Source organism: Taurulus bubalis (genome assembly GCF_910589615.1).
Source record: "Taurulus bubalis genome assembly, chromosome: 17".
In the NCBI taxonomy this organism is placed as follows: Eukaryota; Metazoa; Chordata; class Actinopteri; order Perciformes; family Cottidae; genus Taurulus; species Taurulus bubalis.
The window spans coordinates 7,106,269-7,126,207 of NC_136605.1; the positions used below are offsets into that span (position 1 = coordinate 7,106,269).

Consider the following 19,939-nt stretch of genomic DNA (forward strand, 5'->3'; position numbering starts at 1 on the left):
AACTATAAAAAGAAAGATGAGAGAAAGCAGATGACAAGAAAAGACAGTGACAAATGTAAGACGTGACGATTGAAAAGGAGCAGGGTGGGGGTTATGCCTGACTGCATTTGCTCCAAGTGTTGGAGATAAAAGAAAAGAACAGAAAAAGACAGATCTTCAGGCCCAAAAGTGACTGATTGTAATGATGAAAGCACGATGGAATTGATAATGAACCATCATTACTGCGGCGGCGATGATGGATTTTTATCTTCAAGCCGATGATACGAGGAGATTCATATTTATTACGAGGAAAGAATTTTGGCTCCTCTACACGAGATTGCTTTTCTTCAGTTAATTGGATTGATGGGTCGGCCGCTTTGTGCGCTGAGAGACTCCATTCAGGGCGAATAAAACCTGTGTCACATAATAGCGAGGAACAGAAGAACAAAAAGGGGGAATAGTAAGAGGCACAAAGATAAATGCTGCGAGGCATTTTTTATCGACTGCGTACAGGCATTGTAACTTGTATCCATTTATCCCCCTCCACGACAGCCCATACTCACCCGTCAACTGTGGAGGAATCTGTGTGAGCCTGATTGTACATTCTGTTTTCTCCATTCATGCACTCCTCCAGGTTTCTGATGACTATCACCTTTTCTCACAGTCTCCTCTTTCTCCCCCATGTTGTTATTTCATTATTTGTTTTCTGTTTCAAATGCCACTTTTCTCATCCCATCTTCTCTCTCTATGGCTCGTAGGTTGGGGGTCCTAATCTTGCCCGCCCCATCAACTCATCCATCCTTCACACCGCTCACTCTCTCTTCTTCTGTCTTCCTTCTCTTCAGCTATCTCCGGCCTCCTCGTTCTCCCTCTCCTCCCCTGTCATGTCCGTATCCATGAGCAACCCACTCCAGCGGCGGCGCTCTCTCGGCCCTGTCTCGCCCAAGCGCATCTATAGAAACCTGTCCGTCAGACTGAGGGGTGGAGAGTCATCTGTTGCCACGGAAATGAACGCGACCAAACACCAGCGCAAGTCTGCAGATGCTGTAAGATATTATATGGCGTCATTTTCTTTTTTAAAGGGGAGGTCCAGTCACTTTGGCTGAAATGCTCCCCTGTGCTCTGCCAGGTTGTCTTTATTTAAGAATTACGAGATCTTATTTTGACATTACATGCTGACTGTGTAACTCTGAATACATTATCCTAGGCGAGACTGCTGCTCTGATTTATGATTTGATTTATGTGCCCTCTGTTACCGCATGGTCCCTTGCCTCTTTCTTTGCACAGAAACTCCCATCCCTCTATCTCGTAAAATAAATCTCTCGTTCAATATGAATTCTCTTCTTCTGTCCCTCGCCCTGCTCCCCATTAGTACCAGACCTTGTGGGAAGCAGTGGAAAATGAGGACACTTTGGCCGTACAAAGCCTGCTGTCCAGAGACAACACCAACTGTGGAGGAGGAGGAGGAGGAGGAGGAGGAAGCAGCACGAGGGAGCGAGGGGAGAAGAAAGACAAGGACTGGGAGAGGGAGAGGGAGACAGGGGTAAACAGGGTGAGCGAACAGGGCCTGGTCCCCCTGGACGTGGCTTCCCTTACCCACAATTCCCCTCTGCTCCATGTGTTGACAAAGGCGGGGGCCAGACATAACCCTGTTTGTAAGTCTTGCGTTTTGACATAACACAAACATTCTGTTGGAAGTGGACGGGTTTAATTCAATGCAAATCCCTTATCATTTTCGTTCTCTCTCTCTCTCTCTCTCTCTCTCTCTCTCTCTCTCTCTCTCTCTCAGTGTGCCGGCCAGCAGAGTGGGCCCGTAAACTGGATGCTCTGGTGGCACTGGCGGGCAAACGGGTGGAGGAGAGGAAGGATGAGCTGTTGAAGAAGGCCGGGGCGGGGCCTCAGGCGCAGGCCGACGTCCACAGACACATCCGCCTCTGGAGCCTCAGGCTGCAACTGTACTGCCGCATGAGACAGAACTTCCAAAACACGGGTCAGTGGTCTTGGGTCAGCTAGTGACATTTGATGAAGTACTGCTTTGGACACAAACTAGGTCACAGGCCTATTTCTTTCTCTTTTTTGTCTTTTCAGTCTCCTCAAGCTATAAATACTAGTATTCTCTCGTTTTTTTCTTCCCCTGCCCTCTTCAAACTCAATCTCAAGAAGGTAGAGCTGATTAATGCCCCCACCCCTTCCCTTCCCCCCATTCCTTCTAGCTGACAACACCACAGTGATCAGGTATTCAGCCCTACCACTCGCTGATTTCTTGTGACGCCTGTAGCTGTTCTCTTGAGAGTCCCTCCAACCCCTCTCAAATAATCCAAAATTCAACAAACTGCCCTGTCATCAACTGTTCCAAATTCTCCCATGTCCTACACTTTGTCCACCGGCTGCCAATGGCCGCTTGTATCGAAATAAAAACCCTTGGTGCTGCGTAGAAATGCACACTTTATTTTCCTCTTCTCTTTCCTTTCCTTCCCTGCATCAAGCTGCTCAAGCCGTCTTCCTCCTGGCTTCAAACATGCTTTTCAGAACTATCTGTGATGATATCCCCTCTGCAACTACTTAAATGACTCTGTGTGAATGTTTCTCCTTAGCTCTCATTTCGTTTATCTTTCAAACGCGTTTAGTTCTCTTCCCAGTTTTAAGATCACAGTGTGATTGTAGAGCCAATAAGGCTCGCTACACTGAAATGAATAACACTCTCTGGATGATGAGTGTCAGCTAAATGCTTCAAATGTAAAACATAAATGTGTTACAATCACATGTGATCACACTGCAGGAATTCATGTCACTGGGCTGCTGCTGGGGTTACGGTTGTTATAATGATATTGTGATAGTTTGCGGATTTGTGTAGGGAAAACTCTCACTGCTCTATTCATAGGCGAGCGGGTCAGAGTGCAGGCTCAGCACCGACCAGCTCCCACAGAGCTGCTGGAGACTCAGTGTCTTGGGGCAACGCACAGCTGCAAGAGGAGAAGCTGCACATTTTATTAGCAACACTGGTTGGTTCGGCTGAGGGCCAGGACACAGAGATTCTTGTCAAAAATACCAACAAATTATGTATTAATCTGTGGTTGTCCAGTGAGAGTTCGCTGTTTTGCTGCTCAATGTTAACACGAACTACACGCCAGGAGCCAAATGTGTTATTATTACTTTTTAATCAAGCAATGAAAAAGATATATCATTAAAAACATTCATTCCAATAGAACAGACTATATGTAATACGTACAATATGTATTCTGTGGTTGTTGTATTGTGTATCATTTAGTCCGAGCGCTATAAGAAGTGCTTGTTTTGAACAGTGGTCTGTCTAAATGTTTTGCACCAGAGCTCCCCGGGCCTCCCAGTCATGTGTCCATACTGGTGACCAGCACGTCCTCTCTGTTTGTGGCAATCAAAGAGCCAGAAGATCCCACCATCGGGCTCATCACCCGCCACAGAGGTAGGTGGTGCATAACAAGACATTAATATATTATAGATGAAGAGACACCGGACGGTTAAATAAATACAATCACAGTCTCACGCATCATTGAGGCCGACGGGTATAAAAGCCTCATAGTCATGGATCTCACTTGCCTTCTGTATTTTTGCTACTTGGCTCTACAGCGGCATATGTTTCATACTTTGCAGCCAAGGGTAGATTAAGCTCAGGTATGAGCAAGTTCCAGAAACTGTAAACACTCAAATCCTTGGTTCTCCCGTAAGGGGCTTTGAGTAAAGCCAGAGAATCATCTGCTGTCAGTGAGATTGTTTTGTGTTCACAGTGGAATGGAGCACCTCAGCCAGCTTCAAACGCATCCTCGGCTCAGCCCAAGTCTCAGAGACCAAGAACCCATCCTACAGCATCAAGGGACTCACGACAGTAAGGCAGACAGTGTACTCTGCACACACACATTAGCTCTGGACCTGCACACAAGACAGCGTTTCTTGTGTGCCCCGATCGCCATCGACTGCCCTGAACCACTTCCCATAAGAGAGCACTTATCCCGCTGGGCGGCCTTACGTAACCAGATGAATTAATAATGACGCCAGAATGTGATTCCTTTGTCCGGGAATAAATGATTTCATAAGGTTAATGCATGGTAATAATCTGGATGCTCTGGTGCTTCCTCAAATGCAGGGAACGCATTACTTTGTGCGAGTGAGCTGCTACAATGTGAAAGGATGGGGCCCGCCTCAGTGCTCCACTCCGGTCAGCGCCGCCCCCTCCAGTGAGTATACTGAACTGCAAACTCTGATGAACACAGATGTACCGCTCCGAAAGGGCTCCATTCTTTTCTCTCTGTCCTCGCGTAATGAAATTATTTGGCTGACATTAAGACTTAATGTGAACAAGTGGATTCCACTCATGCCTGGTAGATTAAGGAAATATTAAATCGTGGAATTAAAGATGTCAGTGGGAGTCAATGGGCCTTGTACTGTGAGTTTGAATTGGCCTCGTAATCTCTCTCTCTCTCTCTCTCTCTCTCTCTCTCTCTCTCTCTCTCTCTCTCTCTCTCTTCTCTCTCCATTACTCGGTGTTATTTTCCACTTCGTACTGTGAAATGAAAATTGCCACGCAGTGTTTTTGAAATGGAGAATAAAGGGGGAAATATTGACACAGTCAGAGGACAACCAAAGTAGTGATATTCAACATGTTGCAGTGTCAGTTCGGTAACACATCTAACTTTAAGGAGACGCCAGCAGCTTAGAATGAATCGCCTTTGAAACAAGTAGACAGATTGTCTCTCGTGCAATCGCTCTGCTGATCACAAAGATCGGAAAAAGCAGCACTCAGGATTCTCCTGCAAATGAGTTCTTGATGTCTTGAATGATTTTTTTGCCCCCTAATTGTGTCTCTTTCTTCCTGTGCAGGTTGGAGAGAGTGCATCGGCGTGTCACAGTTCAGGAATCACGAAGGCCTTGTGAGGAAACTGCTGGAAGACGCCAGAGAACCACATTACAGAGGATTCTGCAAAGGTAACAGCCGGGTCCTTGGTGATGGAACAACTGAAGCAATCACATAGCTGCTGTGAAGCAAGTGTATACGAGTCCAAATATGAAACGCTGTGTATTCAATTCCACTGTATCACTGTATTTTCTGTCACATTGGAAAGAAAAATACATATTAACCCCGTTGGCCAATTTGCATGTTCTAAATGTATGCACATTTAGTATTAAATGGTAGCAAAGTCCCAATTTTCTATTACTTTTAACTCCTGGGAAACGTTGTTCCTTTGGTGGTTATTTTATGTACTGAAAAAAAAATCTCTCTCCAAGTATGACAGCATGAGTTTTACCTTGTTTTCCGCTGTACTTGTATTAATGTGTGTGTGAGAAAACTCATTCCAGAGGATATCGTCTCAACACCCTCGGACATTCAAATATGTTGTGCGTGCCCAGTAAATGTGCATCGGCAGATAAAAAGTGATTCTCATGCTGACTCATCCTCCTCTGCTCCGCTCCACAGAGGGCTCGAAGCCCCAGAGTCCCAGCAAGCGGCTGTCTGTGTCTCGAGGCATCAAACAACTGTTCCAGTCCGCCACCAAGTTTGTTCGTCTCCTACAGAGGTAGCGCTCCATTTGTCTCACCTGTCCCACTGAGCCTTGAGGGCATAGCATGTGACACGATCACAACAGTGATAGTACCTGTTACGGTCATTAAAAAGCACAGTATTCACATTAAAGCTGCCGTCGCCATAAGACTAGTGAAGCGGTGTTTACGACGGGGCGATGTTTGAAATGACTGAATTGATCAAGGCTTCAGCTGCCACAAGTCTTAAGCAGCCTGTATTCACTACATTAGGTAGGAAATGTTTTTTAAATGAAGAAACAAACCTCTGCATAAGTTTCCATGAGGTGAAGTGGCATTTACAGTTGACAGGGATGTATTTCGAAAAACATGTTTCCTCCCTTCATTTGGCCCGTCTTGCATTGATTGTTTTAGGGGCGTGTACTTGGCTACTGTGTTCTACCACAAGGAAAACATCCTGGTGACAGCTGAAGATCAAATCCCACTGGTGGAGATCCAGTGCTGCTCCACCTCCATCACCCAAGACTTTCTTTGGTTTGCCAAGGTAAACTGTCGGACGTCACTGGCGTCAACGCTGTTGGTAACTTTTAGATCCGTTTGGAACGCGGTTAATAAACGTCGTCAGTTGTTTTTTTCATTTTCTCATCTACCACTTCTACAGATTCTACAGTTGAAAAATGTCATGTTTTTCCTTCTTGTAGTTGTCCTGTGCATGGCAACAAGTGCCCTGGCTCCAGCAGGCCCTTTCCTCGGCTCATTCATCTTCCTCCTCCCTCCTTCAGAACAGGCACAACATTCTAAGAGCCGTTTCCCAGCTGCAGGTAGGAAGTTAAACCGCATGCAGGGGCGATGACAGGCATCAGAATGGGTTAATTGCTATTTAAATTACCTCTTAATAGCCCTCCTTTGTACTCTCACTGCTATTCTCTCTGGTGCCTCGCTTCCCTATCTCAGGCTGCATACCTGTACCCCCAGAACATGCATGTTAATCCCTAACATCCTCGCATTTATTCATCTGCACGTTTCTGTTTTAACCTCTCTCTGCTGTCAGTCTTCCCTGGGGACAATGCACCTGGGCCAGGTGTACTACGAACCTCTGAAAGACCGGCAGGGCAACGTCCTACTGGTGACTCTGAAGGAGTTCCCAAACCCTCCCGGGTGAGGCAGTGTCCTTCGTTTCATCATGTTAACCCAATGAAACAAAGCATTTTCAATCAATGTGCTATACCAATATGAATTCATCATATTGTTTTCATTTCCACGTGGTTGCATTTCATTTGAACCCGTTGTTGTGTCCACCGCTCATAGCCCACCAGACCCTCCGCTCCACTGGATGCCCCTGGCCCGTCTGGAGAAGAACCGCAGCAGAACCCCTCGGCTGCCTGAGCCCACTGCCATGGACATGCTCTACGAGCAGCTGAAGGTGAGCTTGTGTGAAAGAGAGGCACGCAGAAAAAGTCTAACATCATGGAGCAGTGGCTGTGCGTAACAGAGGGTAGAGTGTGTAGTGTTTGAGTGCATTGACTTTGGTTTTCTCTATTCCACTCCCATCTGAACTCTCCATCCTGTTAACATCTTTTAAAACGCCTAACCCTGCAATGGCCTCTCACTGTTGTCCAGGAGAAACTGACCCTCCACAGGCACAGCATTCAGTGCGCCAAGCCGGGTCTGTACGTCGGCATCCTGAAGCTGTGCAGCTCGGTGGAACAGATCCGGGTCCTGGTGCCCCAGAGGCTGCCCAATGTACTCTGCCACACACGGGTCCGACACAATGCCCACGTCTCCAGGTAATGCAGTCTGAACATGTGACTTACTGTGCCAGCGCCACGCTGTAGCTCTAACAACAAATCACACTTTGTCTTTGTTGGGCATTTTCCAAAGCATACCAAACCAAAAAAAAACTTAATGTGGTAATTCCTTTCCCTTTAATTCCACACCAACAAGGCAGCTGTACTGTGACTGCATCACCTCCCAACAGTATCTAAATCAATCCATAAATGTAAGACAATGCTTTGGAAAAGGCTCTGCCTGAACATAAAGTAAATGCAATTAGTAGTTAATGGCCCACAACATGCAAAACGACCCTTCCTGCTTACTTACTACACCTTTTAACTGCATCCTTGCTGTTCTACAGAGAGGAGTGGGCATGGCTCCAGAGTCATGTTTACACCACAGCCAATGGCAGCGTTCCGAACCTGTTGAGTGGCGAGGATGAGAGCGCGATGGAGAGCAGCGGGCTGGCGGAGTTCATCATGTCTCTGAGAGCGGCGGTCGCACACCTCCTGACAAAGCTCAACATCCCCCTCTACAGGGTAAAAAAAACAGCTTGCAAAACAGCCACCTTGACGCTCTTCTTTCTGGAGAATTATGGGATTCATTGTTTAGAATGATGAAGGTTATTCTGAACTTCTTTGGTCTGTATTTACAGTACTTTCTCTTTATTCCGGATTGCATTCTGGGTAAATGCAGGCGTAATGAAGTTCAGTTCAACATGAACAGGTTTTCACAACATTCGGTCGTGTGTGTGTGTGTCTGTGTGTGTGTGTGTGTGTGTGTGTGTGTGTGTGTGTGTCAGGCGTATCAGTACGGAGTGTACACCCGGGAACTGCTGCAGTTTGGAGACAAGCTGTCCATGCTGCTGCTGCTGCCTCCCAGTGAGGACTTCAGCTCCAACTACTGGCCTCTGGTGGGGACGAAGGAGCCGGGACTCACCATGCCCCTGCAGATCTTTGAGCTGGGTAGGCGGATCTCTCTCGCAATAGTAGGACCGAGAGAGCGAGATAATACATAATTCATCAAACTGGGACCACTGTGGACCTCGAGGATATATTAGAATACCTGGCAGGAAAACCTTCATTTGCAGCTTATAGTCCAGGGAGGTTTGAGTTCACAGGAATAGCAGCACCGCATACGAGTGTTTCTTTAAGATTGATATGTTGTTTCATCTTCTATGGAACTAAAGTAAAGAATTTGAGATAACCTCCCGAAATAACCCATAAAATGCACTTCAACCATTGGCAGTTTGATTGGAAAGTATAATATGCCTGTTGGTCTTTTGAAGACGAGTCACTTCTTTTGTTTTTCCTCATCTAATTAGTCCTTTGATCCTCCTTTTGATCCATACTTGAGTTTATTCCGTCTCTAATTTGAATTCATATCTCCTGTCGACCCTTTTTTTTAAAATTCAAACACGAACGGTTTGATAAAGAGCACTAATTAGTTCTGAGGCTTTTTGTTTCTCTCTGTACTCATTTTGTTTTTCCTCTCAACTCTGCCTCATCACCAGTTCACTTCTGGACCTATGAACGCGACTTCCTTTCCCAGTACTGCCAGGCCTGGGTGAAGCTGGAGCTGGACTCTCATCTGGCCCAGCAGGCTCTGCGGGAGGCGCTGGACACCAAGGAAGTGCAGGAGGCCCGAGAGCGCCTGAACCACATCACGGAGCTTTCCCATGTAAGGTTGTCTACTTGTGAAACGTGTAGTACAGGCGGGGCAACGTCCTGATCCACTAGAGTGCTCTCAGAGCTTAAAAACTATTTTTTGTCTGCTTTTCATTGGACATTATGGCTTTTACTCATGTTTTTGATTAAGTTAGGAGCCCAAATATCCTATATTTTGAGAATTTCCCTTAATCACTAAGAGGCCAGTTTCCAGTAGACAACAAAAAGGGATGACTAAATCAGATTTTGGTTGCACTTGAGCTAATTCCACTGTTCCAGTGTCTTTATTGCACATTATTTACCTGTTTCTTCAGCGTCTGGATGTTGTGTGGAGGGATGCCCGCTGGATTATGGACTGTCTGCAGTGCGTTCGGTCCAAGCAGTGGGTCGGGGCGGTGCCTCTTGGCCTGGTGATGGGAGGAGACCCGCCGCCATGTCCTGATGGTGAGGAAGAGGAGGAGAGCTTGACTGCCAGACTGACGTGGCCCCATCGCATACAGGCACAGAGAGCCATTGCAGGTACAATGATGATGTGTGTGTAGAGAAGCCCGTATCGAATTATATTCTAGTACCACTTTTAGGATTGAGACAGCCAAGGAAATAAAGTACAAGGTTATAATTGTAGTTACATAACACATACAGTACGAGCAATTAGCACGTTTCAACATATTCATCGACATGGTTCCCTTCTGGGTTTATTTTTACATGTTGTGGCGCATCACATGCAGAGACTGTATACAAAAAATAAAATAATGTATAAGATATACTATGTTCAAGTGAGATAAAACTGCTTTGATAACAAAGTTAATGTTGATGTTTAGTTTGTATAATGTTTAATGTATCTTGTTTAATATTTAGCATGTTAGCTGCAATATGAATTTCTGTAATTTGCTTCAGACTGAATGCTGCTGTAATTTTCTTTTTGTCTCCCCATTTCCCTTCCAGAGTCTCTAGTCGGTGGGACTCCATCAAACGTCGTACCTGCTGAGATCGCCGCTCCATCAGGAATCATGGTTGTCCCTGAAGAGGCCACGCTGTTAATGGAGGGTGTCGCGAAGGGAGGATACCCTGTAGACATCGGCCAATCAACTGTCGACTTGACAAGCCTTGGCCAGTCAGAATTAGGATGTGCCAACGCTTTAATCGAATCTGGACTAGAGCCTGGTGCTGTTGCACAGTTCGAAGTGGGGTACACAGTTCTGGAAACACAGGAGTCCTACAGTGAAGAACAGGACTTTTCTTCGAGCATCACCGAGGTAATCCGGCCGATGGAGATGGCAGAGTTGGTGGACATCTTGCCTACTCTCAGTCTTATTGAGGAGGAGGCCCCCAGTGGCCCGTCCACACCGTCAGTACTGGATATGCTGGAGAGCTTTGGACTGGGGATCGGCGAAAGCAACACCTTCTTTGACTTTGAGAATTCAGCCGGTGGTGTGTCACAGCCCAGTAGTGTTACAGAGACTCACTGTGAAAGCACAGACACGTCTGCCTCCCAGGCCACAGTGGATGGCACAGGGAATGGCACAGGGAATGGCACAGGGAATGGCACAGGGAATGGCACAGGGAATGGCACAGGCGGTGACGCGCCTGTTTTGAGCTGGGATTTCAATCCAGGGGATACAGAACCGCTGCAGGTTCCACACAAGGGAGCGAGCTTTCCATTGAGAAACCAGGTGGAGTGGGACACACCAGCTGACACTTCATCCTGATATCAACTCAAGCGCCAGCCTTTCTTCGACCTCGTATCAATTAAAAAACAAATCAGTGGGCTGCAGCACCGTTCATTTACGGACAGAGAATCCTAGTTCGAAATGGCATTTTTAATATGTGTCCAACTGGCCGGTTAACATTAACTGTCGCGGAGAAAAATTCAAGTGACATCTAGATTTGACTTCATCTTTCACACGATTTATGATTTTTGCACATTTCTGGCCCTGTGGTTTGTCTTTTCTAATGTCCATCAGAGCTTATTGTGTGGAAAAACTAAGCTAAAGTAGTAAACTCCATCCCTCACTACAGCATGAAGCAGCATTGCTGTTTGATGGAGCTCATAAATAAACTCATCGCATACAATTCAGTACAATGGAAGTGCCGTCTATAAAGAGCTGTTATTCTGAATATGTCGTTAAATCGTTTCTTTTTGGTTTACCTGTGTGCACTTTTGGCATTACGAAACAGTAGCACGATTTATAGTTCTGTAGATTTTACATGAACTGCTAGTTTGCCAGTTCGGATATCTAGATCGATACCTAGTGAGAGAAAACATGCAATTCAGACAAGGAAGGGAAGCCGGAGCCAAAATGCGGGTGCTGCAAGAATACTCAAGATGTCAACTTTCAGTTGTGAGAAGGACGTAGAAGAGGATTTCTTCTTCCATTTCGTCAGATTTTATTTTTTACACAAATGGTCCTTCACTACAAAGGCGTATTCACAGGTTTTCAAAAGTACTCATTTGTTTCTGTTATTTGCCTTCTATGTAGCATAGCATGCACATTGTTTTCTGGCTCTCAGTTAGTCAGGGAAAATGCAAAACATTCAAATTCACACATTCATGTCAGATCTTTTTTTTTTTTGCCTTGGAGGAGATTTGGCCTTACAATGTTTGCATTTTTATTTATTGTATCTTTACCTCCTCCTGCATGGCATCCAGTCAACCAGAGATTGAGCTACAGCCAAGGAAACATGCAGACTGAACAAATGTGTTGGAAAGATTGGGAATAGAAGAATAGAGCAGGAGAGCTCAGTGCCTTTTAAACTAAAGTCCATAAATTGCTTCTTTTTTTTTAATTAGGAGGCATTATCTTTGGTAGGAATGAGATAAATACACAAAGAATGGCCATATAGGTGTTAGACTGTTAAGTGGGCTAAAACAGCCCAAACTGTTGTTGTTAAAAATCCTATTAAACAATGCCTGTGATCACATACTGCTTCAGCATTCCATGTTTAATTTCCTAAACTTCTTCGTAATCGCCACGTTTCAAGGTCCTGCTGCACTTCAACAGGTGTTCTCACTTGTCCTGCCTAATTAGCGCTCTTCTTCCTGTGGGCGTGTCCATAATGTGATTGACGTCAAATCAAACACCAGTTGCGCTCGTTCAGACCTTTACATGATAAGGTAATACGATATATTACATTTCTAATTATCTTATTCCCACTGATTAGGAGCTCGAAGCAGAACGTTATCATTTGTTTTCCATCTAAAATTAACCTTCACAATTACGGGTTTCCCATTACTAATTATTATCCCTCATCGTTATTACTGAATGCTGGCTTTCAACTGCAAATACAGGGATGACATAATCTTTATGTCAGTTGCACGTCCTGAAATGATTGACATTTCACCTTTGCATTCAGATGCCAGATTTAGAGTCCACGCACTCGGTGGTTTTTAATGTACATTGACACATACATTAATGTCTAGCGCGGTGGTCTGATGGTTAGTGCATGGGTCTGTCACACCGGAGTACCGAGTTCAAATCCGCGTTGGTACGCTTTGACACGGTTGTAGGCGCTACCCTTCGACTGAGTCCGCAAGGACCCTAGAGGGAGCCTCCCATCAAGCTGCCGCCTAAACTGACGTAGGAAGAGGAATCTTCCGAATGACTTCTCGAGACCTTGGGTTTCTGTGAGAAGATCACTAATCCAGGCATCGCGTTAGACATTTTTTTGTTCATTTATAAATATGAATATTTATTTATATATATATATATATATATATATATATATATATATATATATATATATATATATAAAATCTAAATGAAATTATATTTCATTTAGATTTTTTTGTGCATGCGCAAATAGACTGAATTTGCACCTCTGCATTTATAAAGCAATATAATGGTGGCAATGTTTTTCAGGCTTCCCCTCTCAAGCTTATTTTAGCTTTTAATTCCCTCAACATGTCCTACCAGGAATACACAGAATCAAAAGGTCAATCAGAAAGGCAAATATACCATTTAATGGGGGAAAAAATATGAACAAAAACACACACAAAAACCATACATCTTGATTATCAAGATGTACTTGAAGTCAAAACTATAGGATTGCAATGTACAGAGAAAAACACTATAGGACTAGATCCAGGTAAGCAGGTTAACAACTACAGATAGCCACATTCTGTAACTACCTGCACTTACATTGCCTGCGTGCATCATTTACTTTGAGCTAAACTCCTTGGTATAATCCTGCAGTCGTTGAGAGAGACGTTACTTGGCAGAGTGAGAAATAAAAAATACGTTGTTTTTTTGAAGAACAACACGACTGGTGTCACTGATAAGTTCGCTTCAATAGCTGTAAGGATTAATTTAAATGGATATATTTCTCTGTGTGATTCAATGCAGGTCGATATTAGAAAGACAGCTGTCTCTTTTAATTGTTTTTACTGAAAATATTAGCGTACGTGAGTCAACGCTGCCCTGAGACTACAGCGAGTGTTCACGGCCCTCTAGTGGTCACAATGGAGAACTGCAATACTATATCATTGTCAATATCTCTAAGTGCAACTCATTGGTTGAGTGATTTCTACAATGACAACAGTGACACTAGTACTGCTGGTCGCTGCATTAGTAGAGAGACGTTTTAATAACAGTTTTAACTTTTCCTTTGTGGTGTCGTCATCACATCTGGGCTGCACAGCGCCTCCCTGCTCTTCCATGGACTGCAGCTGCACCGATGCTCTCTGCGGTGCTAATTGAATGACTTAAATAAGTTAAAAGCAAGAAAACGTCTCAATCGCAGCGGAGACAAACGGAATACGTCTCCTGTATTTTCGCTCACCAAAAAAATAAAAAAAAACAGCCACCAAGCCATAAGGCGTTATTGTAGTTTCTCTGTTGGGATGTCGTCATCTGAAAATGCTGCGTCACATGCAGGTATGTCGAATACTATTATTGTTACACAAGTCTTACAGGCTATTAATAAAAACAACAATAATAATCATAATGTGTCATATCAATGAAATAAACGAATAATTAAGAGCACAAATATGATCTGAAATCTAACTAAAATGTTTTCTTTAAATATCTGCTTTTAAATATAATTTATATTATTACAAAATGATAATATACATGTAATATGACGTGTCATTTTGCCCCCCAGTCTGTGACGCGTCACTCCCTGCAGCAGAGGCTGAACCCCTGAGGATTGTTCTGCTGGGGAGGACAGGAACAGGCAGAAGCTCCTCGGGTAACACCATCCTGGGCAGATCCGCCTTCTGGGTCAGCGCCTCCCCCTGTTCCGTCACCACAGAGTGCAAGAGACAGACTGGGACGGTCCACAGTCGGAGCATCTCCGTGGTTGACACTCCGGGTTTCTCGCACACGTGCCTGTCCCCTGAGGAGGTCATGGCAGGCGTGGGACAGAGCGTCGCCCTGTCCTCTCCGGGACCCCACGCCTTCTTGGTGACCCTGCAGCCCGGCAGGTTCACCCAGGAGGAGAGGGACGCCTTAGAGTGGATCAAGGCTACGTTTGGACCTGGAGCCACCAGGTTTGCCATGGCGCTGTTCACCTGGGGAGACCAGCTGCAGGGGAAACGCATCGAGGACTTCCTGGGGGAGAGCGACGAGCTGTCGGAATTTGTCAGCGGCTGCCGTGGAGGTTATCACGTCTTCGATAACAGCGAACAAGGACAGACAACGGACTCTCAACAGGTCCTACAGCTCCTGAAGAAGGTAGACAGGACTGTGGCGAGCAACGGAGGCGGTTGCTATAGCAATGAGATGTTCAAGGAGGCTGAGAGGGCCATCAGGGAGGCACAAGAGAGGATTCTGGGAGAGAGACGACGCGAGGCGGAGTCCCCGAAGAAGGCGGCTCAAAACAAGGAGGAGCAGAGACCCGAGTTGGGGAGCAGGAGGAGGGAGGAAGAGGAGAGGAGGAGGAGGGAGGAAGAGGAGGCCAGGAAACGGGCGGAGAGGCTCTTCTGGTGCGAGTTGGTGACCGCGGTGGGGAAAGGCGCCGCAGAAGGAGCCGGGATCATGGGGAAAGACGACGCCGACGGGAAAGGGAGGATTGTGAAGAAGGTGAAGGTGGTGGAGAGAGCGGCGGCTCTGGCAGCGTCGCCGCTCTCCATCACTGCAGCCGCCAAAGCGGTGGGAGGAGCTGTGAGGGAAGGGAGCAAGGTGCTGTACAAGCACAGGAAAACCTTCCTGAAAACTCCTCAATGAACAGTCAAGTGTCCCTCGTTGCAATTTAAAACCTTTGATCAATGTAGACGGGTGATGTGAGAACGTCTTTCTTTTTTACATTGTGCATCTAATGTTATCTGTTTTACGTCAACACAATGCACCAGCACTTTCAAACCACACTATTAAATAGGAGTGTGCGTGTGTGTGTGTGTGTGTGTGTGCGTCTGCACCCTTCAGAAAGGTAAACATCCTGGTGTGAGGCGGCCCGTGTGGATTGGTAACAAAGAACATAGCCACACCTTTGAATTGAGAGGATTCACATGTTATAATAAAGGTAATGTCATAAAAATGGTGAGCAATTCAACTTAATGTACTAAAACATTTGCAGGTGTAAAAAAAGAGATTTATCTTTGACAGAAGTTCAACACGCTCTACTGCTTCCCCCCCATCCCATTCTTTTATGTTTATATATCCCCGACACAAAAAGACAGTCTGGTCAAAGAAACAATCCAGGAAAGACGACAGTTAAAACATCGGCGGAATAATCTGTTCCATCTTTGGCTTCATTTAAGACACGACACAGTGTTTAGCCCTTTTTCCTCCCACGAAGAAATACATTGAAATTGAAAGACGACGATTAAGAGGAAATACAAAAATTTAACATACTTGGCAATGGGGAAAGAAATTGTTTGCATATAATGCAGTTAGTTATTCAGGGAGCGTCTAATGTTACACAACCAAAGAGGAAGACACTTTATGGAAGATGTACAGATTGTGACGCCCCGAGAGGAAAACGTACGATTAGTGATATTGTGCTACATAAATAAAACTTGACAAGAGTACATATTTGAAATAAAAAAATTAAAAAACTACAATATTTGTCACTGCTGTAAATCAGGGAGGACTACGTTTGTCAAACGTGGCGGTGATTGGATAAAGTGTAGGAAGCTTTGACATGAAACTCTGGGACCTTTTACAGCTTCAACTCAGCAAACAAAGTACAATTTTGTGGATTCAACATCGTAACAGTCTCCAGAGCCAAAGTAAAGAGAAATAAACAGTTTCTATAGTGTTAATCACTCGCCTCAAATTAAAGTTCCACGCGCTCATCAGGGACATTTGGATCTTATGAAGACAAAAAAACCCCACACAAAACAAACATACGTCCCAAATCTCTGACCACAACACATGTATGCATACAGACTCACGCACCAAGTACCCATCACAGCACACAGAAATCTGGTGCACACATGTTGGTCTCCAGAACGACGTCGGACCATCAGTCCCACGGCGAGAAACAGATGCGGAGCTGCAGCGGGCACGGGGGTCGGCTTTAAATGGGCATCGGCAGGCCCATCTTTCCTCGGCCTCGAAGCACTGCAGACGGGCGGAGGACAAAGAGGAAGAACAGAGCAGGCTTGAGAGGGAAGTTTGCTTTTGAGACCTCAAAGTGAAACTTTTCCCAACGGCGCTGTTTACCAGGTGAGCTAACAACAGAAACACAGAACCAGATGCATGCGCTTTGCTTTAACTGCTGCCAAGAAGGATACTTATCCTCCTCAACTGGAAAAGCAAGAATAAAAATGAACACAGCAGCAGACAGTATAATTAAGAGAATATAATTAACTGAATATAATTAACGTCTTGTAATCACAACACAGAGCCTAGTTGTCTGACTAATACATCTACTGTGTATCAATCAGTTGTACTTTATATTGTAAATTTACTTTCTTTGTCATTTATCAAGGAAACATAACAAACATTTGTTCTTTATGGAGCTATAATTTAAATTCCCTCCGTTTATGTCGGAGGAAAATCAATTAATTGGAAATTGACACTGCATTCTTCTTACTGTTTTACTACTGTTTATTGTTATTTTATTTATATTACTTGATTGTTTTGTTTTACTATGTGTCTCTATTGTATGCAAGGCTGCTGTAATCCCGCAATTTCCCCACTGAGGGACTAATAAAGGATTATCTTATCTTATTTGGGCTTTGACAATACATTTTGGCATGGGGTACATTATAATAAGCTTTTGTCATTATGTTTTGTATTTCATAGATGAGGTAAATGAGAAAAGTCAAAATACAGATCTGACATCGTGTCTCCACGGCCAGCACATTGTGAACTAAATCATGTCCTTTGCTCTCGTCTCCACTCACCCCTTGTGACGTAAAGGTAGAAGAAGTCGCAGTAGAAGATGGTCTGCACGACGCCGGACACCACGGCGATCTGGTCGAAGAAGCCCTCGGTGTGGTAGCGCCACACCCAGTTGGCTAAGTAGAGGGCTCGGTAGAGGCCGAGGAAGAACAGGTAGTGGGTGGTGATGGACTCGGCCTCGCCGGTCTTTGTGATCATGAAGAGCTGCGGCATTATGGCCACCGCCTCCAAAAAGATGGAGAAGGTCCACAGGATCTGGACGGAATCAGAGGGAGACAGACACACGAGTTGACTCTTAAATCGGAGGTGTTGAAAGTACAAATGGGAAGAAGTGCATCATCTGGGCGACCCTGGAACATTAATACAAAACTGACCCAGGCGGGATCTAAACGTTTCTACACCTGGACCCAAACGTATTGAAGACTGAGCGCTGCTATACCTCCAGTGGGGTGAAGGCGTAGTTCTCCAGGAAGGACAGCCCGATCACCGGCACCAGCAGGAACTCCACGCGGAACGTGTCGTTCTCAGAGTCGTACGAGCTCCTGAAGCGCATGTAGATCAGGTACACGGTAGCATAGGACAGAGCCAGGAACACCACCTGAGAGTAGAGTCGATTATTGATTAATGAAAGTCCACGTAAACACTGTACAACACTATTAATGATACTGACATACTGCCTTCTGCGTGTGTGAACCTGGATTGAGCTGCAGTGTGTGTGTGTGTCACACAAGTAACATTTTAATGCAAAAAAAAAAACATTGTGTTTTCATTGGGGGCCCTGGTGTGTCTTACCTTCATGACCGTGTTGTAAGGAGAGATGAAGACAGTGAACAAGTCAAGGTACCTGGTGGTGAAGACAATTGCAAACAGCACCTGAGATTTCCCAGAGATGCCTGCAGAGATAATGAGAGACACACAATACGTTGAAACCCTGTCCAGTGTGCCCGTCTCACTTCCTGGTCCGGGACAGGAAATAGCATGACCCCCAAATGTTATGATTTAACAGCAAAAGGAGATCAATACACTGCAGATTTTGGTTCGTTACTAAAGATCCAGTCAGGCTGCACTAGAATAGGTGGAGCAGCAGCGGATGTATCTGTCAACATGCCACGTCGCTCCCTCTCCTCCAGAAGCACTCCATTACGCACAAGCCCCTCCACAGTGAACTGAACTGATAACCAACAACAACAACAACAACAGTACTTCACTGTGTATTTGTGCACTGGCTTCTGATGGACACACGCGTTTACATCGCTATAGGTAGGTATGCGGCACGACCTCACGCGCAGTGATATGTCAGCGGTGTTCGCCTACCAGCACAGGATTTGGACCTCCATATCTTCAGCAGCAGGATGATGATAGCCACCAGATGGGACACGTCTCCCGCCAGACGAAAGATATTCATGTTGTCTGTGTTAAAATAACGAAAGCTAAGCACAGCTCCTCGCGGGCCTTACACGTCCTCCGGAGAGATGGTCAGTGCACAAAATGACTGGACGCGATAACGGGAGAAAGAAGAGAAGAAGAAGAAGCTCGCAGCTGCACAGTGACCTCCGAGTCGGTAGCTCGTGGGCGCGTTATCTAAACGCACGCAGACGGACAGATAGTCCCCTCATTAAGTCAGAGGTGTCCGCTTGTTGCCTCGAAAGAAAGTTGTTTCAGAGGAGGTGACGTGGCTGACAGTTCAGGCTGCAGGAACCCGCGTCAAGCTACCGGAAAACAAACAGATGTATCCTCTTCCGGTTCTGACCTTTTCAAAGTAAAGCTCACTTTAGTAAACACACAGTCTGGTGATGAGATACTTTAGTTTCACGAGCATGTTAACAAGTATTTAACACGATTCATTATAAGATAAACCGTAAAAAAAAAATAAAAAAAAAATGTCATCGTTTTACTTCCCGGTGTTGCTTGATGGTGACGTCATACAAACGGTTTAATGAGCCGTCATCAGGAAGTAGAGCCCAGATTAAACAGCAGATGGAGACAGGCCGCAGGAAATACGGAATCAGATCGGTGTTGAGAGGAGGAAAATAAAACATTGACATAAACTAAATACAACATTTCGTTGTTCTAGAAGTAATCAAATAAATTATTGTGATTTATCAGATCGCAATAGTGGATAGAGGATGAGTTCATGGTCATTTTACCCCAGGAGCGAAGGAGTGGTGTCTCATACACTGTAGGTATTTTCTCCTGTGCCTCTCTGTCTGAACCGTAAACATTCATTATTATCCATGTTGCACTGACATCTTTACCTGTCTTCTATTCATTTCATTTTTCAATTGTTGCTATCCTTTTCATTTGTGTATCAATGTTTTATTTGTATTTTCTGTTTAATAAACAAAACATAATGTGGAACACTTTGAATTGCCTTTGTGTGTGAAATGTGCTTTCCAAATAAATTGCCTTGTCTTACCTACTTCCTGAATCAACGCTGGTAAATGGACGACATGAGTCATACACCAATGTTTCCTCTCTTGAGATTGACGTTCACACGCTCAATTGAGTGGAATAACATGCAAAAATGTCGTTATCAGATCATATTGAACTGATTTGAACTGATTCCATTAGTGGATTTCATGAGTAATCGTGTTTCACAGTAGATGAATAATTATTTGTGACAGATTGTAATTCCAAAATATTCCATCCCACAAAGGAAAGAGTGTTTTGAGTCTCCTCCTGCTGTGTGCTGCGTTGTTTCTATTTGTGTTATTCTTATTT

General features: G+C 44.9%; 3 protein-coding genes across 3 annotated transcripts; 2 read left to right on the top strand and 1 right to left on the bottom strand.

The window, feature by feature from the left end:
- Positions 1-863: 863 nt before the first annotated feature.
- LOC306750155 (ankyrin repeat and fibronectin type-III domain-containing protein 1) lies at positions 864-10,639 on the top strand (the record flags this gene model as incomplete). The annotated part of the gene is made up of 18 exons (XM_079233551.1): positions 864-1,025; positions 1,352-1,634; positions 1,769-1,969; positions 3,308-3,421; positions 3,744-3,841; positions 4,100-4,190; positions 4,834-4,938; positions 5,429-5,528; positions 5,905-6,034; positions 6,192-6,311; positions 6,542-6,648; positions 6,799-6,913; positions 7,111-7,277; positions 7,625-7,802; positions 8,066-8,228; positions 8,777-8,943; positions 9,245-9,449; positions 9,876-10,639. 18 exons carry the CDS (start codon positions 864-866, stop codon positions 10,637-10,639), a joined length of 3,270 nt encoding a protein of 1,089 aa, XP_079089677.1.
- A 3,131-nt stretch (positions 10,640-13,770) lies between these two features.
- On the top strand, positions 13,771-15,094 carry LOC306750156 (GTPase IMAP family member 7; the record flags this gene model as incomplete). The annotated part of the gene is made up of 2 exons (XM_079233552.1): positions 13,771-13,804; positions 14,031-15,094. The coding sequence occupies 2 exons, from the start codon at positions 13,771-13,773 to the stop codon at positions 15,092-15,094; spliced, it is 1,098 nt and encodes a 365-aa protein (XP_079089678.1).
- A 275-nt stretch (positions 15,095-15,369) lies between these two features.
- On the bottom strand, positions 15,370-18,854 carry kdelr3 (KDEL endoplasmic reticulum protein retention receptor 3). Its single transcript, XM_079233012.1, has 5 exons — positions 18,533-18,854; positions 18,011-18,111; positions 17,658-17,816; positions 17,221-17,473; positions 15,370-16,432 (listed from the first exon to the last, which is right to left on the bottom strand). The coding sequence occupies exons 1-5, from the start codon at positions 18,621-18,623 to the stop codon at positions 16,389-16,391; spliced, it is 648 nt and encodes a 215-aa protein (XP_079089138.1). The 5' UTR covers positions 18,624-18,854; the 3' UTR covers positions 15,370-16,388.
- Between the last annotated feature and the right edge of the window lie 1,085 nt (positions 18,855-19,939).